The sequence below is a fragment of the Echeneis naucrates genome, chromosome 19 (genome assembly GCF_900963305.1).
Source record: "Echeneis naucrates chromosome 19, fEcheNa1.1, whole genome shotgun sequence".
NCBI classification, from domain to species: domain Eukaryota; kingdom Metazoa; phylum Chordata; class Actinopteri; order Carangiformes; family Echeneidae; genus Echeneis; species Echeneis naucrates.
The window spans coordinates 14,199,980-14,224,044 of record NC_042529.1 but is presented as its reverse complement, the minus strand read 5'-3'; the positions used below and the strand labels follow the sequence as shown (position 1 = coordinate 14,224,044).

At 40.1% G+C, this 24,065-nt stretch overlaps 1 protein-coding gene across 1 annotated transcript in view; it reads right to left on the bottom strand.

Moving 5' to 3' along the window:
* dnah9 (dynein, axonemal, heavy chain 9) overlaps positions 1 to 24,065 on the bottom strand; it is a 122,622-nt gene that overhangs the window by 29,686 nt on the left and 68,871 nt on the right. The window contains exons 55-65 of the mRNA XM_029528408.1: positions 18,626 to 18,706; positions 17,741 to 17,920; positions 16,910 to 17,140; positions 14,685 to 14,879; positions 13,500 to 13,619; positions 11,277 to 11,465; positions 10,422 to 10,657; positions 10,213 to 10,335; positions 8,761 to 8,965; positions 3,151 to 3,315; positions 1,425 to 1,565 (exon numbers count right to left, since the gene is read on the bottom strand). Coding sequence (XP_029384268.1) covers positions 1,425 to 1,565; positions 3,151 to 3,315; positions 8,761 to 8,965; positions 10,213 to 10,335; positions 10,422 to 10,657; positions 11,277 to 11,465; positions 13,500 to 13,619; positions 14,685 to 14,879; positions 16,910 to 17,140; positions 17,741 to 17,920; positions 18,626 to 18,706 — 1,866 coding nt within the window. The remainder of the gene's footprint in view (positions 1 to 1,424; positions 1,566 to 3,150; positions 3,316 to 8,760; positions 8,966 to 10,212; positions 10,336 to 10,421; positions 10,658 to 11,276; positions 11,466 to 13,499; positions 13,620 to 14,684; positions 14,880 to 16,909; positions 17,141 to 17,740; positions 17,921 to 18,625; positions 18,707 to 24,065) is intronic.

The window sequence follows — 24,065 nt, the reverse complement described above, 5'->3', positions numbered from 1 at the left end:
TTTAGTCAGTGTTACTTACCTGAGAAAGAATTAGTATGATGCACGTTATTTGGTTAGAGACTTTAATATCACACAATGGACTTTGTAATTATTAAGGGAACATTATTTCCTACTCTGTCTATACTTTCCATAGCACTTTCCACCAGGTTTTTCTTTCTTCTCAATAGTCCTCAGTGTATTGCGAAGCATGTCTCAGATCATCGTTTTATGTCCTGGACTTTACATTCCTACCTAAACATTTTATCTCCGCCGACTTTTGACCATAGCCTGCTACATTACTCCGAAAGCCTTTGTTCATTTTTGGAATGAATCAATAAGCTGCATCAGCTCTGCCTCAGCATCTGTTTCTTCTCCCCTGTGTTCTGGTATTTGCACTAGCTGTGACATACTGTTTTTACATTGCAGATATGTTTGTAAACATGAAGCCAGAGTTGCTCTAAGCTGTGATACTGACTTTGTCTAACTTTGCTGTTGGGTATCCTCTGAACTTATCAGGTGGACAACAACAGTGAGATTCAACCCAAACACTAAAATAAGCTGACAGATGCCAAAAAGCTGCTTCAGGTTCAAACTATTTGTCTCTGACATTACAATTCAGTAATTCACAATATAAAAAAGTCATTAGTGCAATTTTATTTCTGCAGTGGAGGAATCAGTGGACAGTGAGACAAAGTCAGAGTTTAATAAGATGTTGGTTCTGCTTTTTTTTTTTTAGGAATCTGTTTTGAGTCTTTCCTTGAAACTCTGACTGCTTGCTGATGTGTAGTGTGAGCAATTCAAGTGTCTTCTTTAAACAGGCTATTAAACAGAGAAAGTTTAGCTCGATCACCCTTGAAATTTATTTTTATAAAAGTTTGATCTTATGACCATGCTCAACTTGTGATTACAAATCACTTTCTCTTGGAAATGATAACCACAATCACTAGACTCATCAGATGTGTGGGCACCAGTCTGACTGTGATCCTAGCGTGTAAATGGAAATGTCTCAAAGGAAAGAGAATATTTGTCATTATGTCGTCTTTGTCATTTTCTTGGTCACACTCTCACCTTACTTGATGTGAAGAACACATGCATCTTATTTCATTCACAAGGCAAAGGGCATATAAACTGTGAATGTGTTTTCATTTGATTATGCTGGGAAATAACTTGGGCCAGGGCAGCTACCCGCAGAGTCGGGGAGTGATTGCAAACCATATCTCAGGCTGCCTCCACTCAGTGCTCGCTGGCTGACAATATGAAAGACATTACGCTCTACATAACCACATTAGGGAGCCACAAACACAATAAAAACAGGGCAAAGAGCATAAAACATGGTGGGCAAATGGAAGTAGGAGGGGAGAAACAACGAAGCGAGTGTAAAGAGGGGTCTCACTGGAGGCCTGACAGGCGGAGAGGAAACATGGTGGGTCAAATAGACGGACTACCTTGAGAGAGAACTGGTACATGGGGTGGATTTTATTGAGGTCGTTCATTATGAAGTACAATAAGGAAGCCCGTGCTGCTGCCGGTCGGTAGTGCTCCCGAGCCTCATTGATTTTGGCCTCTGTCACCTTGGCTTCTTTCACCTACAGTAAAGATGGTGCAAACACAAAGGAAATCACACAGACACGGATGCAACACGCACGTATATGAACAATACTCAGTGCTTGTCAGTCAGCTAATGATGAAAGTATGTGGCATCCAATAAAACTGCCTTTAGTACTACATTCCTCTACAAATTTTTATAACATAACCTGAAAACCTTTTCCAATATAGCTAGTGTTTCCAATTTCATGGGGCCAGCCAAAATGTTCTCACACTGCATGGAACACAACAATTATCAGGCTCTTTTGTTTTTACCAGCAAGTGTCTGTGAAATTAGGCTTAAGAAGGAACATCTGCAAAGGCAGAGCTCATCTCCTCTCTGACAGAAGGCTCACATCATCATCATCATCATACAGAAGTTTCTTAGAGGAGCTGCGGAGAATAAAGAAAGATCAGTGACTCTCTACTTATAGAGAAAACGCTCAGATGACACGATGCAAGCCGGTGGAACTAAGGACCAGAGGAGGGAAGACGTTATAGCGACTCTGTGAATAATGCCTCAACTAAGGAAGAAAAAGCTGGCAGTTTACATTATGAAATCCTCTTTAGCATCCTATTATATACATTGTGCATAAAATTTTTGGGACGCTATAGTTTATGCCAAATTGTGTATCAATATTGTCACAAGGCCTCCTGTTATTTATTTCCTCTTTTATTTCATATTAATTACACTGTGCTTCTGATCTTAACTTTGCTCACCTAACAGTTTTCATGTATTGTCTACATTCCTCTACAAATTTTTATAACATAACCTGAAAACCTTTTCCAATATATACAATTCTGCAGGAATGATGTATTTTCATAACCAGAAGTCATCATCATCCTGGTTCTCTCCACAAACAACCAATGGGATTTCATACTTCTGATCCTGACAGGTTTAGGTCAGCATCATCTTCCTAAATGAAATTCACCACCGCATGTTTGAAACCTAAATACAACCAGCTTAAATAAAAAGCTACTGTTTGCTATAAACCAGCTACAGGATAGTTACATGACTAGCGGCAAAATTAAACTTTGATTCAGGTCTGATCTCTTGTCCAAAACTCTTTCCTCTGACAAAGTTTCTGTTTGTATAAACACACCAAAGCTGTCAAGGTGGACTGGAGAGTAGATCAGCTTCATGTTCAATGAAGTCTCCGACAGAAGCTTCAAAAATAAGGCCTGGAGTATTTACTAAGGGGTTTTATGTTGGAGGATAAAACATGAAAGTGTCCTGAGCTCATGTTAACACACCTAAAATACAAGTGATTTCTGGGTAGAAGACTCAGTGCTGCAGTGGTCTTTAACAAGCCTGCATACCATATCCATATTTATGTTGCAATTACAGTGAAAGTGGTTAATAAGAGAACAAATTTGTATTCAAAAACAGAACTTTGATGTACAAGCAATAAAACTGTACAATATTAACAGCATAATGTTTTAAGCCTCTTAAACACAAAGTTGTTCCCAGAGTTCTTAAATTCCCCTCTACTCAGTATAATTAATGCACCAACCCCCTTTATGTGATAAAGATACAATGACATGACTCTCAAACACTGGGGCAAAGAAGTGATCATGAAATAAAACCTTCTGTTCGATTTCAGCAGCAGTGCATTTGGTGGTCTCCAGGTTTTCCACCAGTTCTGTGTCACCAAGGAAGTTTCCAGAAGCTGAGGACAGACGGGACAGCAGGTTGTCCTCCAGCGTCTTCAGGGTGATTTTGAAGCCATTTTGCTCCTTTGTCAGGTTCGACTGAGAAACACAGAAACACACAGAAATGTCTGATTCACTTGACTTTTTTGGTTAATCTGGTCTTTTCATCACAGTCTGAAGCGGTGGGAGATGTTCAAGGTGTGGGTCAATATGAGGACATGAATACTCAAGGGCGCCTAAAAGGCAGAGCTAATCAATATGCTCTGCATCGGTTATCCAGAGCCATAAAGGCGGCGCTCTGGGCTGGATTAGCCAGCTGCTGTCTGGTTGCCAACATCAAACCTCCGCTGAGCGACCTCGGCCTCAGTGTGATGAACACACAGACACCAACACACTCTCTCACACATTGGGAATCATTTACTGAAGACACTACGGATTTCATGATGAACCTACAGGGACGTCAGACTAAGTTTTAGGGGTTTCCTTACACTTCACCATATGGATTATTGCACCCTGTTGTCTAATAAAGCTTAAACTCAAACTGTTTCTTTCCATCTTTGTTCTTACAGAGAAAAAGCAAAACAAAACAAAAAACCCCTGAATAACAGAAGCGTCAGATAAACTCACTTTTTCAAAGCTGCTGTGTGAGAGGCGTGGGGAGAACAAAGTCAACGAGGCAGGGCCGCTTCTCTTTATTGCTTCATCCTCCTTTGTCCTTCATTACAGCTCCTTGTTTCTGCTCAATAATGACTTTCCTTTATTTAGCTTTCCCTTAATAGAAGCCTTTGCGACCTTTTGAATTGTTGTAATTAGGGAAGGGTGGGCTGTGGCGAGATTTGCCTACTCTAATGTTGTTGCTCACTGATAATTGCCAAAGGTTTTTGAGTGGCGTGATCCTTGACAGACAGCACTAATAAGTTTCTGTTAGTGCTTTTTCTGCCCCCCTGTAATCACCGGGGGGAGCTGGGAAGTTGGGGGCAGGTTGCTGAGGGGCCGAGGCTGTTCTCCCTCCTCTTTGGCATAATGTCCATATGATAAAAGATATACTCAGATCACGCTGGGGGAGTAGATAGTTTAAGAGATGACACTGCTTAATTACTCTCTTTATGACAGTATTTCCTATCGCAGTGATGAGAAGTATTTTACACCATTGTTAAAACTAATTGAGCCTCTGCCTTGTTAAATCATACAAGCTCTGAATTTATTACCCTCTCCGTACTTTATAAACTCTCTTCAATCACAAAAAAACAAACAAACAAACAAACAAAAGAGGAAGAGGAAATGTGTGTGCCCCTCAAGCTCAAAGAAAACATGTATGACTGCTTTGGACATTTAACTGCCAAGCTCTGCCTACGTGACTCAACTCTGACCTTCCATTTGCAAGGACTCGGTGCTCTGGAGGGAAAGCGCTAACCACACTAAAACATTCCCAACTGGATCCAGTAATGAGTCAGTTTTTAGCGATTAGCTTTCCTCTGGCACATTGTACTCTTAATTACTCTTGCTTGGAGGGGGGGGGGTGGACCCAAAAACTACTAAATTAACCAGTCAGCAGAATGCCCTAATTGGAATTAAAATAAGATATTAAATCTATTTTTTTTTGGCCAAATGATTACTGTGTGCCATGGAGCAACCCTGTTAAGGTACTTTGGGAAGTGGAGCATTTTAGCTCTCATTAAAGCCTAAGGGTTAGGTGGGATCATGCAAACACACACAAGCAGAGGGAGGAGGGGATGAGGTAGTTATTGTGGTAAAAGGTGAAGCCTGATCCCCCCAGTGCACTCTCCAAAAAGGCAACTTGACATTTTAAGCTCTTTAGCACGTCTTCTGCTCACTTAAATGAGAGCTCCTCCACATGGTCGTCGTCTCATGGCTCAGTGGCAACGCTCACCTCATTAAAAGAATAATGGCACAGAGTCACTCAGAGAATATAAACAGGTGCAGTCCGTGTGCACTCCGCTATCAGCTGGACGATTGTTATCAGCCCAGGTTGTTTACTGAAAACAAAAAGCTATTCAGCTCTGCATTCAATGGGCTGTGTTTTGATATGAAGGTGCCCCACCCCACCCACACACCCTCAACTTTCAGTGTTAATTAAAATGATAAGTGAGTTCAAGATCTTGTTTTTTCTTCAAACCTCCGATCTCAGTGAATTGCTAATTAAACAACCTTCATTAAATCACATTTCACTTCTCCTCTGTTGGATTTTGCTGAGGGGACATTAGGCTTAAAATAACTCAGACATTTTGGTGTTTTTTTCCCTCCTGCCCTCCCTACGTTTATTAAAAATGCTGATTTGTCCATGGATGAAAGTCTTCAGGTCTGAATAAAACGGTGCCTGCAGAGGGCCAACTAAAACTAGGACGCCTCCAGTAAACAAAAATGCAAATAGTGTAGCGTTGGAGTAAATCTTCCTGACTCTGAACACAGTTCCCACATTATCTTCCGTTCTGATCTCAGAGCCACCGTCGTTAGCCAGACATGCTCTCGATTGGGAGGGATTTTGAATTTTCCATGCCCTTTTGACTAACAAGAGATGCATTTAAGGAACAGTGGAAGTGTGCCAATGTGTTGTCTAATTGCCATTGGTACAGTAGTGCCACTAGCCCATCCATTTCAAACAGCTGACATGAAAAGAGCAGACTGTCGATGAGATGAGCGAGAGGAATCATTACGCGGCAGAGCTTTAATCAGGTGAAGTTTTAGCTTAATTGCAAACATTTACATTCACGCCGTGTGCAGACCATACTCTAGTTCCCGGAACGTATCTGCTGCTCATTATGCCTCTAAAAGTTGGCCGAGCTGCTGCCAAGAACTTGCTGTACTGTACACTGTGTACCGAACCAGCCATTAGTTCTGTCCAGCGGTGACAGCTTGAGGCTGCAGCAAGTGAAAGCGAGGCTGATCAGCAGAGAGGACCAGCAGCTTCCTTATCCTTACAGTCAGGGGTCGAAGGTCCACACAACAATGACAACAATTTAAATTAAAGAAGGAAACGCCATCCTGAAGTGTCTCATGTCAAGCTCTCCTTTGATTGTGGAGAGGTGGATGCGGCTGCATAAACGAGTCTGACAAAGTGATAAAAAACCAGATCAAACTCCCTCGAGGATGGTATCAAGACACAATTACACAATTCCTGGAAGTGGATGATAAATGAAAGAGAGTTGCAGAAGCAGTACCGAGGGTGACTGTGACACAGTGGAAATTCTTAGTACATCAAAGTTAATTAGACAATTTTTGATTAAGGATTAACGGTTTATTGCCTGTATGGATGATTCTTCATGGATGCTGCAAGCTGTCACATTCAACTATAAATTACTTTGCTTTTGATCCTATTATTAAATGATGAATTCACCAGCGTGTGAAGTCCAAATGTTTGGACTGTTATATTGTCTATAAAGAAAAAAGAAAAAGGCCCTCGCTGAAGAGGAAGGAAGTAAAATAAATAAAATTTCAGACTAATTCTCATCTATTAACATCAATGCTTTTTCACAATTGCCAAATGTTTTCATGTTGAAAGCAACAGCCTTCAGCAACATTAGTGGTAAGTAGCGTTTCTCATAATAACCATAAAGAAATATTCATCCATGGTCTGTGAAAACTGTAGGGCCAAGAGCACACCCAGTGTATGAAGTCTTGTTTTCATTTTGGCAGCAAGCAGTTACGACCAAGAACGCTGTCAGCATTGGATGTGTGTCTGTGACAACTGTGAGTTCAAGTGGTTTGGTGTCTGACTTAACTTCAAACATGTAAAGCCCATCTCATGGTGAAAAAAGGAGCTAAATATGGCAAAAATATGGAAGACATATTTTCCAACCATTTTAGTAATTGCCAATAACAAAGTAAAGCTAAAGTTGAAGAATGCTGCATTAAGCAAAGGAGCATTAATTAAACAGATTAACTATTAAAATATTCCAAATCCATCAGATGACAAAACATTCAAGTGTCCCTTGTGATAACAAATCCAATGACAATTAAACAAATGCAGTTTTCTAGTGTTTAGTATGCTATTGGGCATAGTGGAGCATTTGCAGTTTGGTGGAGGCCAACCACAGAGCTAAATGAGAGGGAAAATTTGATCCGATTTGATCTGATCTGATCTCTCCAGTGGCTGAGATGCAGCTGATGTTACCTTATGTAGAATCTTACAGTTGTGCGGGTGTAAAAATGTAATGTGTGAAGGTGACGGCAGTCATTAAAATGTTTTTTTCCCCAAAAAAGCATCAGATCTTCACCAGCACTTGTCATTTTCAGTGTGTAGGCTGTAGCCTGGATCTCAGTAGGGAAGGGGGTCAGGGAGGACAATGGTGCCTGGAACAGGTGCCCAACGGCAGATTAGAACTGCAGCCTACATCCAGTGAGTCATACCACTTCATAGCTGCTGAATATGTGAACTGGAAAATATGTTAGCCACACTATCTTCATAAAGTGATAATATGTCAATATTAAATATTAACCTTAATTACAAATTTTAAGAGATATGACTTCATTTGGAACTGGACAGAAAGAACACATGACAGATGTCATACCTACAACTGTTGACACAATTCAGCCTAGCTGAATACCTATGGCATGACACATCCTTGTCACAAAATGTTTGATATCAAAAAACAGAATCAAGAAATATCACTTAGAACAATTGTGCTCATCCGTCTACCAGCATCCAGCACAACTTGAACATCTGAGATCAGATGCTGTCGGAGCAATTCCTTGGAGAGGCAGCATCTCTCTAAATCAGTGGGGTGAAATTTTGCACATTTCAATTCATAAATTTTTCCACAGAGCAGAGATGCACATGCTACTGAAGTACTGAAGTAAGACTGTCTTCTGCCTTTACAATAAAATGTTTCAATATTGTTATTTCTCTTGGGGCAGCATGCAGATATCTTTGTATTTTGAAATTAGCTGCAGGTAAATGTTTGTGTCGCTATCTTTCCAGAACCAAGTCAATTGAAGCAGCTCCCACAAGATCAAGGAGTTGGAGTCTGCAAAAATGTAAAGACAGGCTGAAGTGAAGCAGAGAAGAGCCCTTGTCACTGACTAAAGGTTGATTGGAATATATGTTCACATTTAATCTAACAATAGCATTCAGGGTACATTTGGAAATCCTGTGTCTGATTACTCATTGCTACTTGTAGACAGTGACACACACACACACACAGGCGCACATTCGGGATCCCAGTCTCCCTAAGTGAGGTACCCAAAGCCCCATAATTATTAGGCATTTATTTACTTTGCTGTTAACAACAAGCCCTAGCTAATTGTTTTGGAAACACAGCGCCTGGACCTACAGCCTCTTGTGATGTTAGAAGAGAGACAGTGTTTCCCTGCTAGCATGTGGCATTAAAGACAGATAACTGGAATGAAGCGCTTGTTTGTTCTCCGGTAGCACCCGAAGAGTCAGACGGACATTGCTTTCATCGATGCTCAGGTTCACTTTTACATTCCTGCAATTTACGACGAACAGTTCTGTCAGAGGTTCCTCTCTGTAGTGAACGGCTCTATCGGTGTTTTTTGGCTCCACTATTATTCCGACTTTCTCACCTTCAGTTGTTCCAGGTCAGGTCTCTCCATGCTGACTACAGCAGCAAGAAGCTGGTCTTCCAGACCGTCTCTGGTCACAGTAAAATTTATCAAGGTGCACTGCGCTTGAAGTTCAGGCTGGTAATGAGGGCTGGCAAGCTTAGTGTGCAGGATGAGGCGGAAGCTGGGGTTGTACTCACACTCCTTATCGCCAATCTTTATGTACCTGTGTGGGAAGTTAGGAACGCAGAGTTGTTGTTCACAGAGACTTACTAACTGGAAGATAACAATTCTGACATCAGTTTAGGGGATTTGACATCAACAGCAAACCTATGATTAACAATAAGTGGAAATCATAGAAATAGCAGGTTGTGTCATGTCACTAAGATTTTGAGTGTTGGACCAGGGTTACACTGAAACACTGTTTGACAGGACCACAACTGTCTCCAGCTCTCAGGCTAAGACCCATTGTTTCCACCTTAAAACACAAGTATTTGAAAAGCTGCTCACAGACTTGCAGATGTTTTAAAAGGCATCAATAAAGAGCCCAACACTAAACTGATACGAGTTTGTACAACCTTCTAATGGACTTAGCTATAGGTGGAACCATTCTGGAGGAAAACCTTTGCTCTCATTGTGCTCACACTGCTGTGGCCCCTATAGGCACCCAGCTGTTCATCTCACTTTGGAAAGTTGTAGGTCACTTGTGTTCATATAAATACAGTCAACCTGACCTTACTGATGACTATTGGCCAGGAAAAAAGACAGACAAAATGTTATAGTGTCACTCCCACCTAACATACCCAAGCAGCCCCAACCCTAAGGTTCGTAGGTCGCCCTCCTGAAGAAACTTCTGTCACATCTATGATAAAGTTCAAGGTGACATTTCCTTCTGATGACCCTGTTGTGGAAGCTACTCTGTCCACTGCACCACTCCTATGTCAGTTAATCCTTCATGAAACTGATTTTTAGTCTTTTGGGGGCTTTGCTTTACCTTTCTGCCCAGCAGAGCAGAGCTGCACTTTCACCTGAAAGTTCTTTACGTCTTACTTTTTGTCTTGCCTTCCACAACTGCCATGACTTTTTGGAATTTCAGGCAGCGGAAGCACTTTGACATGTTTTTATAGCCTCTTCTGCTACGTAGGCATCACTTAGCTTTATTTTCAGATCCCAGCTCAACTTAACAGGAGCTCATGGTTGAGACAAGAGTCAGAATTTATCTCCACTGGAAATGCCATCAGCTGGCAATGCTGGCACCTCTGACCTGTCTTATAAGTGCTGAACAAACAACATAAAGTGCTGACTTTCAGAATTACTGTTAAGTAAAAAAAAAAAAAAAAAAAAACTAGCAGTGGATTAATGATTAAATATGTACATTACTACAGGCAAACAACAGATCAAACAGATTCTGAATGAGAGCAAATGGTCCAAATATTTTTCTAAAGCTTAAAAATTACAGCTAGCTTACAGTACCTGCCCTTCTTGATGGTCTCTCGGCCTAGCAGAGGCCCAAGAACAGGATCCACTGTTTCCTCCAAGTTTTCTATCAGAACCACATCACCTGCTGCTAGTGCCCTTTCTATGGCATCCAAGTACCTTTAAGGCAAAATAGCAGGAATGCTTCAATCCACAGTTTTGTCAAAAACGTGACCACGTGCACATTTAATAGTAAAGGATCTTACCCTCTCTGTCTAAAGCGGATGATTCGCAGGTCCCCGCCATATTTATTTTTTATCCACTTGATTCCCTGCAGCTGGGGATCCACCATGAGGGGCCAGCGCTGACAGGAAGTGATAATGGTTGCATTTTCAGTTGACATCCTGTCGGCAGGGAGTCCCTCGTTTTGCCATGCTGCAATGTCAGCATCATCCATCAGCATGGTCAAAGGGTCAAGGTTAGGAGTCACTGGAATGGGAACCTTACAGGGGATAATAGTAAAGTTTGAAATGGTGTGCAGCAATGTTTGATTCTTGAAAGTGAAACAATAGCAAGCAGCTAGTATAGTACTGCTACAGTAATTAATCATGCTTAAGTTCACTGTGTGATTTCAACCATCAATGGCACCATGCCACAACTGAGTAGGCCCTTGGACATGTATGAGTCATGTGATCAACGCTGATATTGACTCATGGTTAAGCCACTATACCAAATTTGCTTCAGAGCTGAATGTGATTCCTGGGGCGGTAATTTTCACTGACCTTTGTAAGGTTTGTTTGTTTTTATTATTATTATTTGACGCAGTTTAAAGAGACAAGAAATAAAGAGTCAGAGAGAGAGGGAGTAACATTCAGGAAGGAGTGGCACAAGCTAGCATTCAGGCCAGAGTTGCCTGCTCAGAGCATATGAGAAGTAGAAAACTAGAAAGCTGTACTGGCTTATTTGCCCAGTGAGAATTTAATTTTGGAAACCAGTATCCTGTTCTTATGAAACATCCCTATGCAAACTGTGCTGGATGTTGATCGGGCTGAAAAAACATGGGTCACGCTATAGGCGAATATGTGCTGTATTTAATTTTCGAGTCAGGCAATGCCTCCCACCTTCAGCTGACAAAGATAAGGCCTCCAGGTGTTGTCCATGAGATGGGTCCTGTAGTGTTTGGTAAAATACCCTAAGTAGGTGATAAAGGCTGTGATGAGGAGGACATCGCCACACAGAGTTGTCCCTTGCTTCCTGTAGTTTTCTACAGCCTCTGCCCAGCGAACCTTTTCCGATGCTAGACCTCCCACCTGAAACGCAGAACATGATCTTTTACTTTGCCGAACTATCCCCCCCTCCTGCTGGGCATCCTGTAAAATCAAATCTGAATTACTTCACATGGCTGTCATCGATGATCATGTTGCACATCAGGAAATCTGCAGAGGAACAATGCTTTGGTACCTTCAAGTTCTTTTTTAATAGGTTTTCATATACTTTATTACCTCCATGCTCGTGTGCCATTGCCGCTACTCTTCACTGCGGCAATGATCCAATTTTACTTAAGGGATCAATGAAGTTCACCTTAATATCTTATCTCTCCTAAAGTTGGAAAGTCCCACACTTGAATACACTGTGACTTTTCAGAGGTTGTGGAAATGCAGCATTGGCACTGATGTTTGTAATTGACGTGCAGATGAGATCAAATTTTCATTCTTCTGCTGCACTGGTCAGAAGCTTCCTTTGAATAATTTTAACAAACAGTGTCAGCACACATGTTTGTTTTGCTGCTGTCAGCAGGAGACTTAGTCTGGCAGAGTATACTGAGGTTTACATAGATGTGTGAGTTTATGTCTGTGAACTTGTGTTGAGGAGGGTCTAAATCTATTTTTTAAAAACAAGGTTTAAGTTGACCCCCACTGGACCTAAGCATCAGGGAATTTGGGGCAGCTTAGTTATAAACATATATATCATGATTGGAAAGTCTCCAGATTTAAATGGCTTTAATTGCTTTGTGGGCCACTGCATCAGTCCAGAACGGTTTTACTGGTCATGTCAGTTTCTGACTGTTTATATCAACTCCTGTGACCAGGTGGTGTTTCCTTCCACCATTGGAAGTGCCTCGTCGTCAATTTTCTGTAAAAATCCTTTACCTTGTTTGAGTTCTTTTGAGTGATTTATCTTTTACTCAACATCCAAAGAAAGTAACATTTCCAAAGTAATGGTGTATTCATAAAAATATATGAAACTATATACACATTGTAAATTAATGTTATGATAAATAATAAAAGCATTATTAGGGCTCACAAGGCTGATAAGGGGGGACTTCAATGACTGCATGCCCTTGATTTGGCATGGAACTAGGTTATCCAAGCCTGATTTGACAATGTTTCATAAAACTTGTCGTCTCAGGGTGCTGAGCTTTCCTCTTTTTAAATATGGATCCTGCTGTATTACTGTGAGGCAGAGCCCTTTGCTGGCTTTATTTTCATTCAGGGTTTCGTATTGTAGAAATATGCTAGATCACACTATACCACAACTATACAACTCAACTAAGCCTCCAGCCTGGGGTACATCTATTTACAGGATTTGTTTTCTCGCAGTGTCTACTTGAAAAGTGCACTAGGTAGATTGTAAAACAGAATTACTTTCTTAGGATAAATAAAGCTATCCAAATCTGGAGTCTGCTATAGTTTTATTGAATTGAGTTTATCTTCAGTCTCTCCTAAGACACGCCTTCAATTCTGCCACATTCTCATCCTTTACCCCTACAGTACCTGAGAGGATGTCTGCCCTCTCCCTTTTCCTGTGTGTTTGTGTGCCTGTTCATATCAGATAAGAGCAGAGTGCCACCAGTTGAATCTCTATGACCGAGCATCTCCAATTCTGAACCTCCAGCTTGTAATCTCTACTGCAGTCAGTGAAGTTGCGTTCCAGCCCCTCCATTCTACTTCTTGCTACTGTTATGTTCTATCCTTAATCATGTTCACATAATTAAGCTTGCTGCTCTGCCTCCATCTTGACTGCTTCCTCTACCCTACACATTTTCCTGGACGTCCCTATGGGTCAGCTCCCTCTGCCCTTTTTCAGATCCCTGACTCCCAGATTTCCTGTCTACTAGCAATGAATACTTTAACTTCTTCTGTTCAGATGGTCATATATGTTATGTCTGTTCACACTCAAATAATGTGTCCAAATTTGTTTAAGTTCCTGATAGATTAAAAAAAAGTTTATGAGTCTGTATCTTAGAGAGAAAAAAGCTGACAAGGGTAGGAACAGATGGGAAGTGTGTTTGTGTGTCATTATGGAACTGCTGCCCTGTATGACCCTACTGTTGCCCTCCTTACCATTCGGTTGGCCAGAGAAATGATGTGGGCTGTTGATTCTGCTTCCTGTTGGCACTTGAGCTTGTCCGCAATGGCTTTCTCAAACTTGGCTGTCAGCTTGGCGAGGTTCTCATTAAGGTGCTGATTGGACACACAGATACAGAAAAACGGAGGGGAAAAAAGTGTCACTCATGAGAATATAGCACGGTGTTGAAAAATCAAAACCGAAAAAAAAAAAAAAAAAAAACTAAACAAAGATTACTTGAGTCTATAAAACAAACCAGGGAGTGTGTGAAATGTTGGGAAAAATCCCTCTGTTATGGATTTATTTGGCATATAGAAGCAATTAGCACAAGGACAAACAGGATTAATCAGTGGAGAGGTGCAGAGGTTCAGTAGATTAGTTTGAGGATTGCTAATCCCCTCTTGGCTCTGAACCCTATCTCCACTCAACTGATCAGACTGAAGGCTAAAAAATGACAATGAGAAGTCATGCTGGATCTTATTAGCAGTCATCAGTCTTCCCTCTGCAGGGTTTGATGTAAGTTGCAGACGCTGCAGTGGAGTCCCTAGCACTGTGCTCTGCTGGGGCTCTCTCCTGCTCTCATGTGCTGAATGTCAAATGCCACTGAGAAACAATTATTTACAGCTGCTTTTGCCAATACACTTTTTAGGTTGATGGATTTGGTTTTAGATTAATGAACAGTAAAAGCCTTTAATAGCATTTACACCAGCTTTGTATTGATGAAAGGCTGGTGGTATATCACCACTGGCAGAGCTCATGTGTCAACTGTCAGTCAAGCCTTGATAAAATAATTCATATCCTGAATTTTTGCTTCAGCTTATAGCCTTGGGATGCTGTTTTTATTTAATGTTTTTCTTCTTTCTGTGCTGCATATCTTCAAAGTTTGATAAAATTGTTGATTCATACTGAATCTACTGAAATAACTGGCTTTCACAAGTCATTTTTCAGCCCACACTGTTTTGTAAAAAACTCATCACACCAAATAAAGCGCGAAGAAACTCTTCAGTGTGTTTTACTCTGGACCCTCTGAAGCAAAAACAAGAAGTCTCAACTTTAATAAAATTTAATATAATTTCATGTTTTCTGATTTTAGATATTGAAACGATATTTCTTTGAAAATAGATACTTGGCAAATAAACTTTTCATTTTTGCAACTTCAGTCGAACACAGCAGTGGCTTACACTGATCTTGCTCTTGATGACAGCAAGCTTTTCCTGTGCTGCTGCCAGCTCTGCGTTAGCCTTGCTCAGAGCCTGACGCTTGGGCTCCACCTCACAGTAAACCTCATAAAATTTGACAATGTTCAGAACCCAGGAGCACAGACCGGCCGCAGCATAAGACTTGGAGGCCACCAGATCGGGGAGAAACTCTTGATCCTGGAGACAGAAGAAAGAGACAAACCCAAACAAGCAAAAAAGAAAAAAATAAACATCTCACAAATTATTTAGTTTCTTATCCATTATCACAACAATATAAAAAATTAATTTATTGATAGGGCACCGTTAAAAGAAGCATTTCCAAGTGCTACTGCTGTACTGCACTCATTGTATGGAATTCTAGTTCTTAGTCCTTAACATTTTAAATACTTGCAGGATTTTATTTATGTCCATATATATAGATATATATAGATATATATATATCTATATATATCTCAGCCAAAGACAATTTTCCAGGATGGTGGACAACAAAGTTTTATTCAAATTGTAAATCTATTTCCAATTCTAGAACAACAATGAGGAGGAAAAAAAACAAACAAAAAAAAAAAAAAAAACTAAAGCAACAACAGATAAGAAGCTTAAAAGTCAACATAAAAACTGGAAGGTAAATATTAAGGCCAAGCAACCGTAGGATATACAATATATTTCAATATAATTAAAGGCAATGCTAGGAAGGTAATCACTGAGTTTGGTCCATTTTTTTGTGGCACAAGTTTCTCAGTGCAGATGTATACAATGCACACACAATCACATGAAATACAAATATATGTTTGGTAAGTCTCTATTTAGTTTAGTAAGCAGTGATTTAAAAAAAGGCAAAGGTCATCCCGGTGTAGAGGGTCCTGATGGCAGACATGTGGTCAACATGTGGTCCAGTTTTATGGCATATTTTAACCCTGGAAATCCCATTTTAGAATCTGAAGCTGTGCACTAGTTAAAATTGAGGTAATTTATTCTGTCAAGTAAGTCAGCACCTGGCTCCAGCAGGGGTTCTCAGCAGTGATCTGCAAAATCTTCTAATAAATAGTAAAACAGATAGGGAGGCAGTGAAGGAAAGTGGGGTTTTGATTAATGTGATGCCATGTGACAAAACCAGTAAGAAGCCAAGCTGTTGTGCTTTGGGTTTGAGGCAGGACAGTAACTTGTGGTTGATGTCGGAAGAGAGACTCGTCGGGTTTTGATGTGATTGGAATGATTTACAGTTAGTCAGATTAGAGACCGAAAATGTTTCTATACTGTCTGTAAACTACATACTTTCATAAATTCTATTCGAAAACAGAATCTGTGTTTCTTTCGTTTCAGTAACCTGCTCTCTGCCACAGACTCAAAGACAGCCAGAAAGAGCTACAAAAAGCTAAAGCTGGTGAAAGTGTCTGGTTTATGCATCTACAGCTTCCTTTTTCTGTCAAATGTCAGATTTAGTCGCATGGTCTGTTACAACACATAAATGAGGTAGAAATGATTGGCTAAATTCAGTCTAGGTATAAAAGGTTAGTCAGCAAACTTCCTAACTTGATTCCCTCCTCTCAACAAGGAGTTTTAAAAAGTTCAGGTAATTAGAAATAATTTTCATGTTTACTGACTAATATTGGGCTGTAAATACACAAAACCAGAACAACATGGTAGCAGCTTTTTAAGTTCCCATGAATATAGACTTGTGGGCAGTTAGGCAAACAAACACTCACATCACAAATTAACAGTGATGTTAATTACATTTTTTGTCAGATAATGTTTAAAGTTAAAAGTTATAGTTATCAATTTATTTATGTATTTATTTATTGGGCGGGGGGGGGAGTAAGTCCCTGAGCTGTATCTAACACAGTTTGGTTAACCCACCTTACAATTTTTGAACTTGAAAATCTTGAAAATCACTGAGATGTGAAGAGCTACAAATTTTTTGTTTTCTTCAGTTGATTCAGGTAACATGAACACTGTCTGGAAGTGGAGTCTAAGGGGTGAAGCTACATGGTGAATTTATCTGCTCCACTCTACTTGATAATCACGGTGCTTGTTAAATCTGTGAAGTTTAATAAATTGGTAGATTTGCTCTGGCTGGCATTTGAACACTTGGCAGCCACAATGTAGCACTGTCAATGTAATCCCATATCTTCTGACTTCAGGACTTATTCACTGAACTTTAGTGTCAAATACTGCATGGATTCAGCGCTGACTTGTGGTGAGTAACTTACCTGCAAGTAAGGCTGAATGGCTTTCAGACAAGCCTCTGGGATGTTCTCCTTGTTGAAGTTTATTAGAGAGTCCAGGAATGCATCCACTTTGGCCATCATCACCTTTGCAGCTTTCCAGCTCCGGTCTTTTGGGACTTTCCCACCAGGCGCCATTAAGACCATGACTGCTGCTGTGACGTTGGTCACTGCTGCCACCGGCGAGCCGAACGACTTTAACTCTGTCAAGTTGTTCTGATGTAGAAAAGATAGAGGGAGCAGTAGGAGAAAAATGAAAGAGCTTTCATTTAATTGAGTTTGAACAAGTGCACAACCCTGTGGCCTGCTGGGAGAAAAAGAGAGAAAGTGAAGGATTAGAATAAAGGAAGAAGAACCTGTGCTGACTTTGAGAAGACAACAGAGAATACTAATTAGGGCATCTTAAGAGAGCTCAAAGCAGTGATTGAACTGTCTGTTCTGCTTGTTTGAGTAGAGAGCACCTTTTAAACAGAGGGTGTTTTTGAAAATCCCTGAGGCTACTCATAAACCTACGCGGGATGTAAAGATGCAGTAACACGCCTGCAGAACATAGAAGACATTATTTCTGCAAAGACAGGGCTAAGTCCTGTGATTCACTATTCCCTTATAAAGTTCAAGGTCTGTGTGGACCGAATGCATTGCACTGAAGTTGGGAAAATGAAATCAGATAGAGGAAAAAAAACTGACTTAAAAAAAAAAAAAAAAAAAAAACCAAACAAACAAAAAAAAAACAAAAAAAAAAACAAGAAAACTAAGGGGGAAAAGTATAATTGAGAAAATCAATAAGACACAGACTGGAATAAGAGAGCAAGTGACCTTATTAAGAGTGTTAAGGGCATCCTGAGCAGCCAGGAGTGCAGGTTCAGCCTTAGCCAAGTCCTCCTCACAGTCTCGCTGCTTGCCGCTGACCACTACAGCGATGGCCGCAACCTTTTGCTCCTCCTCATCAGCCACCACTTTCTCCTTGGACACCTTGTCAGTTTCTACTCCAACAACCTGCAGACAGCCACATGATTTATTGTTGGGTTAATGGGGGAAGTTGAGACAGTTGCTTAGCTTTCACAATATGGATGCACTGAGAGGAGAAAAAAAAAGGAGAAAAAAGCAAGGTCTCCAAAGTTCAGAGACAAATTGACTTGTCTAACTACACTTATCAGCCATAGCATTATGACCAGTAATGGGTGAAGTCAATGATGCCATCTGCTAACTGTGGCATCTGTTAACGGGTGGGACTTTTTTTTCCTGAAGTTGATGTGTTGACAAAGGAAAAATATTGTGAGGATGTGAGAGACTTAGACAAGAACCAAAGTTTTATGTGTTGACAACTGATGATGAACATCTTGTTTTCCCCCTGCGGCCTTTGAGATATATGCAATAAAAGATAAGAGGAGGTCAACAGACCATCATTCTACGTATGAACTCTGCACTGAGCAGTTTCTACTCCCAACACCAGGACCGTATCTATGGGTTAATCCAGAGCAATGTGGAAGGACAGGCTCAAAATTGTTAAGGTCTTATTTCATTTCTTTGAGCCACACAAGTTCCCTTCACCTCCATTGTTATTGGGGTCAGAGCAGAAATCTCAAGAGGCAAGCATAGAAAAATCTGATCTAAGGAAACAGATTGAAAGGAACTTTAAGTGAGAAAACACCAACAATTCAATAATGATATTTTGAGTAGCCTTAAGGAGCGCTTTCTTGCCTGAATCAGCTTGTCGGCATCTTCATTTTTCTGTTTCAGCTCAACTTCCTGAGCAGCCAGCTTGGCCTTGAGGTCATCCACCTAAGAGAATAAGACATGGAGCCCAGATGTGAGCAACTGATACTACAACAAAGTCTGCAATGCTGGATGCATAACTGTGAATCATATTCACAAGAACAGAAAGGGGATTTTCCAGTTCAAAGCAGGCTGATGGAATTTATCCACATACGCTCTCGTCCAAAAATATTGGCACCTTACCAAAGAGAGGTACATATTACCCAGATAATGTACCTCTTCTCCCAGAAAAGCTTTGCAGTTACTAGGGCTTTGATATTCACGTTTAAAACAAAGCAGAGGGGGAAAAAAACAAAGGGAAAAAAAAAAAAGAAAAATTTGATCCTATTCCACACAAAATTCAAAAGGCCAAAAATTGACTGGACATAATTACTGGCACCCTCAACTCAATGTTTGATAGAATATCCTTTAGCGTGGATTACTTACATGCATCATCTTCTGTAACCATGAATCAATTTCTCACATTTATCGACAGGGATTTTTGACACCTTCCCTTTTCAAACTGTTCAAGGTCTTTCAGATTGGAATGGCAATTTCTTTCAACTGCTGTTTTGAAACCTCCACAAAGGTGCTGTATGGGATTCAGGTATGCACTCATTGTTGGCCATTTGAGGATTGTCCAGCACTTTGTCTTTAACCTTTTCTCAGGGCTTTTTGAAGTATGTTCTGGGTAATTGTCCTTCTGGAAAACCATGACCTCTGATAGAGACCCCAGCTTTCTGACACAGGGCCCCAGATAGCACCCTGAAATTCTTTGATCGTCTTCAGATTTCATGATGCCTTGACATTGTTAAAAATGTACCCCAAATTCATGATTTGCTCTTTAATTGTTTAATTTTTAATTGTTAAACTTTAGTTTCTATTTATTTTTTTATTACTGAATTTGATGTTTGTGGAAAGATTAAACAAAGGTGATGTATTAATCATCTTCGGTATTTGTATCTGTATTTTTGAACTTCTGATATAGCAAACATAGCTGTATGCCTCTTACATTTAATGCAGAGCTAGGCTAACCGCTTGCAGGCACAGGCATTAACACGATGTTATGAATGTCAAATTTACACACAAAAGACAAAGCTTCTCTAGTTCTCACAAAAAAGAACACAAGCATTTGAATGAGAGAGTAGTATGGGGCACAGGAATGGGCGGCTGAGTTTTTGTGTCATTAAACAATGTGAATAGCAATCAATGTGTTAACCATGGGCACTAATGATTCTATTGCTATCATCTAATTGGATCTCTTGGGCAGTCTTGAAGGCCTGATCATTTGTTTATGTTGTGTGTATTTTTGTTGCATCTTATTGGGAATACAATCACTGATCGAGTTTGATGACTATTTAATTGAAATCAAAACATCTCCTTAAATCTAATCAGATCAGAAAAGAGGATTCTGCAGTCCAGGAGAGTTGAACAAATAAGGGTTGAAAGAATTGAAATTGTGCTCTGCAAGATTGTCGTGAAGAACGTTTGTGACCTTTCATTCATTATCAGAAAAAAACAAAAAACAAAAACTATTTTCCATTCAAGGACGTTAAAGTACAAAAAAAAAAAAGAATAATATACATCTCTGGGGGAAAAAAACCTTTAAGTTCAAGAGCTGCTATCAGCACACAAACACACACAAATCCACAGACCAAGGACAGTCATAAAGAGAAATTAAAGCTGTCACAAACTCCTCATAACTCCCAGACAAATAGGGCTCTGCATTACCGTCAGACTCCATCAAAATGTTGCACTGGGGAAATAAAAGCAGACTGTTTTTCATGCTTGTCTTTGGGCTAATTAACAAACAAGAAATCAGGCCGGGGGGAAGACAGTCCTTCCAGTGGTGACGCTTCCACACAAAGGATGCGGTCGAACATTAGACGAGCACCAAGTGAGCCATCAACAAGATGAATAGACACTGGGAAAGACAGGAAGGATGGGGAGGGTGGGGGGGGCAAACTAATTGGTGGGAGTCACGGGTGATGTTCAATACATCTGGGCAGCTTCTGTGTTTACCTGATGCAGATGGAAAACGAAGCTCCTGCCGGTCTTTGTGAAAGAGCCCACTCACTCTCTCTGCTGCTGTCAATGTAAATGAGAACAACTGTTTCTTAAGGCACCATATCTGATACCAAAGCAGAAATGAACTCCCATTTATCGAAGTGTGAGAGAGAGAGGGGCTTGGAACACGGCTCAATTCATCAGAGTTTGGGATTCAGTGTTTGGCTCTCTACGCTGCAGGGACTAAGTATAGCTTCATTCATGTAACAAAGAGACATCTGGCTGCGTGCATTGGTGAAGGTGGAGGCTCATGTTTTTGTGACGATGCTAAAGCAAAACCTTTTTTTTTTTTTTTTTTTCTAGTGCTTAAGTTGAGTGTTTGACTGTTCTGTGGCTGTAAGGACTCACTACTAGCTGTAAAACAACAAATAGGCACACCACTATTTCTACTATTTTTACTACTTGTGTAGCTGCTTTAGGTATGAGTACCATTAACCATTTATACCACTACTACCACAACAATTGTTACTACTACTACTTTTGTTAAAACTCTTACTTTTAGTAATCCTCCCACTACTACCAAAATTTGAAATTCTATTAGTATTAATAGTTCTACTAAGTAATAAGAGGTTGCTAAGAGGGCTAATACCAGTTCAAATTTGTGTGTGTCTACCTCAATTAGTGTTGAAAAGAAGTTTGTTGGTGATGTGCAAAAGGAAAATCCCTTCATAACAGGACTGTTGTCTTAGGTTTGCTGAGGACATTTGCTGATATAATGCATTACCAAACCCTTAACCATTAAAAAGGCCTATGAATTTGTGAGGGCCAACCAAAATGTCATCATAATGATGGTTTCAAAACAAAGTGTGTACTCATAACAATACAAAGACAAGTATATGTCCTCACAAACACATCACTGCTCAAGACTGTAGCAAACCAGAACATAGAACATAGAACATAACCTTCACAAAAGTGAAGAGGAAAAATCGCTAATGTGTCCTGCGGGGAGCAGATGACTCATTCACTCATGCAGCATCTCCCACAGAGACACACAAACAAAGATACAGAGATCCTTTGCTTTAACCCCTCTAGTCCTTGTTTATTATGACCACAGCAGCCCCTGGTGAGCCACAGACCCTCTTACACAGAGCGCTAAATAACAGTACTTATAGCATTGTCACCGTCAGTGTGGCTGCACTAAAAATAATGGGGTGCATTAATGGTGGCTTGCTGTTGTAAAATGTATGCTCTCTAATTAGAGGGCTTCTCAATTACCATACAGCTCCTATATGTGTGTTTACAAGAAAGGAAAGGAAAAGAAACATATGCACAGGACTGTAGCTTTGGAGGTCGCTGACGTCACCTGTGTAGGGGCTTTTTATGCATGTGAACTTCTGTGCGGGTGGCTGCGCGTGGGCATGTTTATGCAAAGTGGTAGATGTTCAGTGGATGTGCTGGGTATGTGAGAGTGAGTACATTCACTCATGGTGCTGGAGACCATTTATAATTAGGGTTGCTTCACATACAGACCCTGTGTTGCATTATTCATAGTGTTCTCTTTTGCAAAGGTGGGGAGACAGTAAACATCTGAGCAAATGGACACAGGTATAGACATTAAACATGAAATGTTGGAAATAAACATCTCACACAACAAAATTTAAGAAATGACAAAAGGGAAATAGGTGTTTGTCTTTTATGGCTTGGGTTTTTTTTTTGTTTTTTTTTGTTTTTTTATGTGCAACTTAGCACCAGGTCATACAAGCAAATGTAAGAGCCAAGCACTACAGCAACCTCTCCTTTTACTACTACTACAACTATCAATAGTAGCAGCAGTAGTGGTAGGTGGCACTCTAAGCAAGTACTTGCAGAACAAATGCTGGCAAACTAACCACTAACCAAGCTAACAGTAGTCTGTCAGATCAACTCTCTCCTCCATTTTGTCCACTTTTCAAACAAAAAGTTATTGGAGAGAGTGAAACAAGCTCTTTGAGCAAACAGGCTTGCCAATGTCAACGTCAAAGGATGTACATTTGTCTGCAAAGCAAATGACCTGTTGTTGAACAGATTTTTCCTGACAGAGAAGCTTTAACAGAAGGAAAAGACGCTATACAGTTAATAAGCTATGGCATCTTCCTCCAAAATTTGCTCTCTATTCCCTTAAAGGTCAGCATTGTCAGAACAGCTCACTGCTGGTAAACAGTGCAAATTTCCATCTCAGTGCTAATTGCAGTTAAACTACAAGATCCACACAAAACTATTTCACCCTCTCAAAATGTCATTATTTTAACTGGAGGCAGTCAGTGTTTTTTTTTTAAACAACTTGTCCCAAAAAGACAACTAGCATAAAGACGTTGAGATTAGTCTGATAGGATAAGTCTTTGTTCTCCTGAAGCTGAGCTGTAGCTTTCTACAGCATGGATAATTTGTATTCTTATTGAGGAAAGGCCATAATGTTTCAACAGATTTAGAAATTCCTCATATGCTTTATGATTTAAAATCTGCATTCCAGAACGAGTTTGTACCTGGGCCATCAGGTGAAGAGTACTCATGACTTAACAAATTTTAACAGGCAACAGTACTCAAGGACCCATCAGCCACTGTCCACACTTCTGTTGTAGATATCTGAAGGTTTGAATACTAAATCAATACATTAATAAGCAGCCTGTTTGGGTGGAAGCAGAGAGACAAAAATATCAGTCTGACTGAAAATATTCTCTTTCACTGATTCTTGTTGAGCTTTTTCTATCAATGCAGAATTCCAAAAAATGAATAAATAATAAATAAAATATTTCATGGATTATGTGAACTAAAATCAATGTTGAAGAACATTCAAATATATTCCATTCAATGACCATGCAGGGGGCGACTCCACAGGTTGTACACAGAAGTCAGACTGTATTTATGTCTATGTGAAAACAGCCCTTCTTCTCAACTGAGCAAGTTCATGGTGTCATGCTCTAGTTTCAAGTCTTGCCCAAGACATGACCTTCATTTTTTAAATGAAGATTCACTGTGGGGAGGCTACCATGTAAGTGATTGTTGTACCACACAACGCAACCTGAACTCCTCAGCTCCCCTTTTCCTTTAAATATGGTTTAAAAAAAAAAACAAAAAAAAAAAAAACACGATAGCAGCAGTAGCAAGATTACAAACTTGAAGCTTCGAAACAGCAGCTCACAAGCGAAAAGGTGCTGTTGACCTTGAATTGACTGTTTTGGATCAATGGATGATTGTTTTCAGGTTTCTCATAATCTTAATCAGCAGTTCTTACCCTTGACGTCATTTTACCACAATTATCCCCTTGACTTATTGAGGCAGAATATACCAGTGCTTATTCCTGATATTGATATCTGAGCTTTTGATTACATCACCTGATTTG